General features: G+C 43.9%; 1 protein-coding gene across 1 annotated transcript in view; it reads right to left on the minus strand.

Annotated features, from left to right (window-relative positions):
* Positions 1-354: 354 nt before the first annotated feature.
* The window catches only part of LOC116089454, a 95,728-nt gene continuing 90,580 nt past the window's right edge, over positions 355-5,502 (minus strand). The window contains exon 2 of the mRNA XM_031368989.1: positions 355-434. Within this exon, the coding sequence (XP_031224849.1) occupies positions 355-434 (80 nt within the window). The remainder of the gene's footprint in view (positions 435-5,502) is intronic.

Here is a 5,502-nt window from a genome sequence, read left to right on the forward strand (position 1 = left end):
AGAGAAAGGGAAAGAGAGGGAGGGAGGGAGGGAGGGAGGGAGGGAGAAAATATCTCCATGGGGCTGTCCCCAGTGGCTTTCCCGGTTCTCCCATCGGACTGCAGCTGTCCTTCACAGCTTAACAGCCCTGCCCTTTCAACTTGCCACCTAGCAGTGAATGAAACCAAATGTCCCACAGGACGTGGCCCCTCCTGGCCCCTCAAAGACTTCTCCCTGAAGATGAAATCTGACAAAAGAAACAAATTAGGTTAAAATGTGGTACCAAGGGCTTTGCGTTGCTCAGAGAAGAGAGTCTACAGAATCATTAGGACCAAGGGCAGTCCGACGTGTTACGCAGCTTGCAGTGGGGAGAATTCAGCCGACTTCTGTCCTCAGCTGCAGATGTGGAAGAGCCAGTGTGGCGTGGAAGCAGAGAAGAAGAGCCCAGAAGTGGCCTAGGAACCAGACAAGTAATGCGAATAATGAAAGTGGCCATGGGACCTTTATATAAGTTGAGCTTTTATATAAGTTCTCCAGATTTTTAAATGTCTACCTCTCAATTTAAAAAAAAAAAAAAGCACCATCCCTGCAATATTTATATTGTGCACTTTCTAGGCAGCAGGCCCTTTATAGTTCCACTCTGAACCATATGAAGTAAATGTTGGTATTACTTCCTGTTCCCTAATGAGGAGCAGTGAAGTTAACACCTGCCTTACCTCACCAGGCAGACAGCCACCTGCCTGCATTCTAACCTCTGCACTAGACTGCCTAAGGGCTTCACCTGGGGAGACAGCTCAGTCTGGGAAATTGCTTACCAGAAAGGCAAGCATGAATGCCAGAGTTCAACCCCCAGGACCCATGTAAAAAGCAGGGACCGTCATGTAGACCAAGCTTCACATCTACTACCTGTGTACAGGGAGGCCTAGGTCCAGCCGCTCTATGTTCTTTGTTTGGTGGTCCATATAACAAAAGCTGTTGCCTGTCTGTGAGATATGTTCTTCTAGCTGGGGCGCCTCAGTGGGAAAGGAAGGGCCTAGCCTCACACAGACTTGAAGTGCCAGGGTGGTGGGGATACCTACCCCCCCCCCACACACACACTGCTCAGAGAAGAAGGGGAGAAGGATTGTGCGAGGGGGGTGACCATGATTAAGGCAGTGAGCAGGATGTAAAGTGAATAAGCAAAAAAGAAATCATGAACATTAAAAAAAAAGAAAAGCAGGGACCTTGCATACAGTCAGTGCCGGGGAGCTCCCTGGAGCTCACTGGACAGCAAGCAGTCTAGTCTAATAGAAGACCTCGAATGAAAGAGCATCTCAGATAGATAGGTAGATAGATAGATAGATAGATAGATAGATAGATAGATGCATAGGTAGGTAGATGATAGATAAATAATACAGATACATACATATCACATACATACATGCATAGATAGACTGACAGTCAGATAGATAGATAGATAGATGCCAAGGTGGGAAATGTCAAACAACACCCAAGATTGACTTCCATATGCATAACACCTACACCCTCATCTGTGTGTGTGCATGCACTCACACACACACACATACATCTGGACATAAAAGAGAATGATTATATTCTTAAAACAAATAATAAAGCTACAGAAATTGACTGTAGAATCTGGAAGAGGCTTTACTGGAAGAAGAGAAAGAAACATAGCGGGGTGGAGGAGATAGATGCCGTTATTAGACAGAATTAGATTTGTCCTAATGGCTAGCCAGACCTAGAGACCTAAGTGTCTTACTGAAAAGAATGCAAATGTAAGCATAAATAATGTTGCTACTAATATTTTTTTCCCACGTGTTTGAAACCAAATGGTGGGTAAGTCTTACAACCTTGGCGTTTGCCTGCGATTCAAATTTGTGTAGACAATGCTGCTCTCTCGTGGTCAATTTTATAATAGCATGATTTTGTTTAAAATCTTGTTTTCCAAAAGTATTTCATAGAATATTGCATCCATTTTGTGTAGCATAAGCACATAAAGGAAAATGTTCACATAGCACAACACCCTTTTTACATTTCAATACATAACTTGGATTTAGGATTTACCATTTTTACATAGGTTTTACAGGAGCGCAGAAGAAAATACTGGATATTAAATCGTAGCATTACTGGGCTCCTGAACTTTCAGAACTCAGATCCTTGGAGGAAGAAATGCTTTTCCCATCTAGCAGAAGTGACTATCATCTTCCATTTGAAGGAAAAGCATCTGTACATGTGAAGTAAACACAAGACCAGCTCATAAAGTTAGGTAAAAGTAATGGCCCGTGGTTGTTGGTGAAAAAACAAACCACTTCCTGGCTTCTTAAAGGGACCGATCATTTATGATTTCAGTAAGTCCAGCAAGTTTCAGTGGCCCGGGACACTATGCAGTTTAGACCTGAGGACCAGCACTCAGAGCTGCTGGGCTGGTCCAGAGAAGGCAGCCTGTGTGGGGACTGTAGAGTGGTGGAGGGCAGACATTAGCCTGGAGAATGGAGCGGGCTGCAGCAGAAACAAGGCTGGGGTGCATTTTATAACTCCAAGGGAGTCCCGCCAACTCCGTGGCCCCTCTCAAAGAATATTTCAGTAGAAAAGGAAACCTTCGCCACTTAGCAATCTGAAACTCTCTAGAGACCAAATTTCACATGTGCCAAGTCTAGACTGGAGTCTGCGGCACAGTTCACTTGCAAGCATTACTAATGTGGCCTATACTGTACTTTTTTTTAAAAAAAAAAATTATCATTTTACATAAAAATCCTGGCTTTGGTTCACAGCAGAATGAGAGGAGTTGACAAGGCTGAAGAAGATTTGGTTTTTGTTTCCACTAGAGCTGAGGAGGGGCAACCCCTGGAGGTAGAAGGTGCCCTCTGTGACCCCTGGAGGTAGAAGGTGCCCTCTGTGGCCCCTGGAGATAGAAGGTGCCCTCTGTGGCCCCTGGAGGTAGAAGGTGCCTTCTGCGGTTTGACAGTGCCATCACTCCCTAAAGTGCACCCATCAGTTTCTCTCATGTTAACAGGTGTCTGTGTCTGGTAGGTGTTCATATTGAATGCCCTCTAAGGCATCTGTGTTCAGTCTCTAAGAATTGTGATACACACTTGTTCAACAGTCATGGACTTCCACGAATGTAAATTCCTGGGAATCTGCACTCATTCCAACTTAACCCTTTCCTTCCTCACTTCCCTCCCACTTCCCCATTCTGTCCCTTCATTAATGGAACTACCCATGAGAATTTAAAGCCTTTTTAAAAAAATTACTAGTTATCTCTTACACTCCATATTTTATCCCCCCCATCCACCCTCCAACTGTTCCACATCTCATACCTCCTCCCCACCCCACCCCCTGTCTCCATGTGGATGTTCCTACCCCCCACCCCACCTGACTTCTAAACTCCCTGGGGCCTCCCAGTCTCTTGAGGGTTAGGTGCATCATCTCTGAATGAATACAGACCCAGAAGTCCTCTACTGTATGTGTGTTAGGGGCCTCATATTAGCTGGTGTATGCTGTCTGTTTGGTGGTCTAGTCTTTGAGAGATCTCGGGAGTCCAGATTAATTGAGACTGCTAAATTAATTTTTAAAACATTTACAATGTAGCCCTGATAGACACAAACAAAATCAAACGTGAATAATAGTAATAATAAATAATAAACATTATGGCAAAACCAAAACAAAAATTTACTAGTTATCTCTAAAGCATTGAAGTTTTGATGAAGAAGGCTTTCGTGTGGATCTGCATTTGAAATAATTAAGCCAAGCAATAAAAAGCTACACTGGGATGAACAAACAGAAAACCTCCTGCCGTATCAAGCCTCCTCCTTTGATAGAATGTCACAATGAGTCACCCACAGGAGCACTCTTTACCTTTTAATAGTCCTTAATAAATACTTACAGTGATGACACTGACTTCTCCCACCTCACTGAAATTCTGAAAAATAACTAAACCAGAACACATCTGCTCAGTGTCCCCAGTCTGTAGAAGGCACTGAACCTGTAAGGACCACACCAGCATCACCAGAAGACCACACTAGATCTGCAATAAACTACAGCTCAATTCCAAGGGGATGTGATTGACAATGAGGCAAGATGGTCGGGGGGAGTTCAAGGTGACCCTTGGCTATATAGAGTTTGAGAGCTGCATAAGACCTCGTCTTAAAAACCCAAAGAAAAAGAAGAAGAGTGGAGTGTGGGAACCCCGGCTGTTATACTATGAGCATATTTGAAAAACACAGAACAAAATATTAGTAATAGGTAGTACCTTAGTCACTGTTCTATTGTTGTAAAGAGACACCATGACCAAGACAGCTCGAATAAAAGAAAGCATTTAATTGGAGGCTTGCTTACGCTTTTAGAGGGTTAGTTCATGATCCTTATGGTGGGAGGCAGAGAGCCGTGAGGCTGGAGATGTAGCTGAAAGCTTTACAGCCTGACCCACAGACAGCAGGCAGAGAAAGCTCAGAGCCTACCCCTAATAACATCTCTCCTCCAAAAAGCCACACCTCCCAATCCTCCCCCAAACAGTGTCACTAACTGGGGACCACACACTTAAATAGATGACGCATATAGAAGACATTTTCATTCTAACCACCACAAGTTACATTGAAACAATGGGATTCAGGATGATCCGTCTATTTGACCCTGCGTACTTTTTTTTTTTCAAACTTTCCCTATGGTGAAACCGTCTTAGCTGCATAACAAAATTTCCAGCGGAAAATGATTTTGAAGAAGATAGACACCGGTAGAAAAGAAAGCAAACCTTTACATTCTGACCTTCACAGGTTGAATAATTGCTAGCTGCTACAGCAGCCAATTCTAGATCTCTGTTTTTATACCTAGAATTGTTATATGCATGAATTTGGAGTTCAAGAGAGACCATGAGAGCATCTTGTGAGAGGCATACTCTCTGTGTCTGGAGACAAGGGTAATTCTGGACAGAAAAAAAGAATCTTCATGAACAGGCTATTAAAGTCCCAACCTCCCCAGTCTATCCTGTTTCATGTCTCTGGTAGGTGGGTCTGAGGAGCAGGAGCAGTGACCCCATCTCCTTGTTCCTTGTTAGCTAGCAAGTCCAGTGTGATTCTCCTCCAGCCTCCATCACAAGAAGCTGGCCTGGCTTGCCAGGGAGCACGTCACATCTCCCGCTCTTAACTGCCCTCATCATGGGGAATTCTCTGCTCTTGCCGCTGGCTTGGGGGCAGCTCAGCGGTTGATCCTTTATGAGCCAACCCAGAGCAGGAGGAGACGGTAGGTTTAATCCAAATGGCAATTAGGCACTTCACAAAAATGTCAGACTGGATACAGAAATTGTGGTACATCCACACAATGGAGTACTACTCAGCTATTAAAAACAATAAATTTATGAAATTCTTAGGGAAATGGATGGATCTGGAGAATATCATCCTGAGTGAGGTAACCCAATCACAAAAGAACAAACACGGTATACACTCTCTGAGAAGTGGTTATGAGCCCAGAAGTTTAGAATACAGGAAGAACAACCCACAAACCACAAGGAACTCAAGAAGAAGGAAGACC

The sequence above is a fragment of the Mastomys coucha genome, unplaced genomic scaffold (genome assembly GCF_008632895.1).
Source record: "Mastomys coucha isolate ucsf_1 unplaced genomic scaffold, UCSF_Mcou_1 pScaffold14, whole genome shotgun sequence".
NCBI classification, from domain to species: domain Eukaryota; kingdom Metazoa; phylum Chordata; class Mammalia; order Rodentia; family Muridae; genus Mastomys; species Mastomys coucha.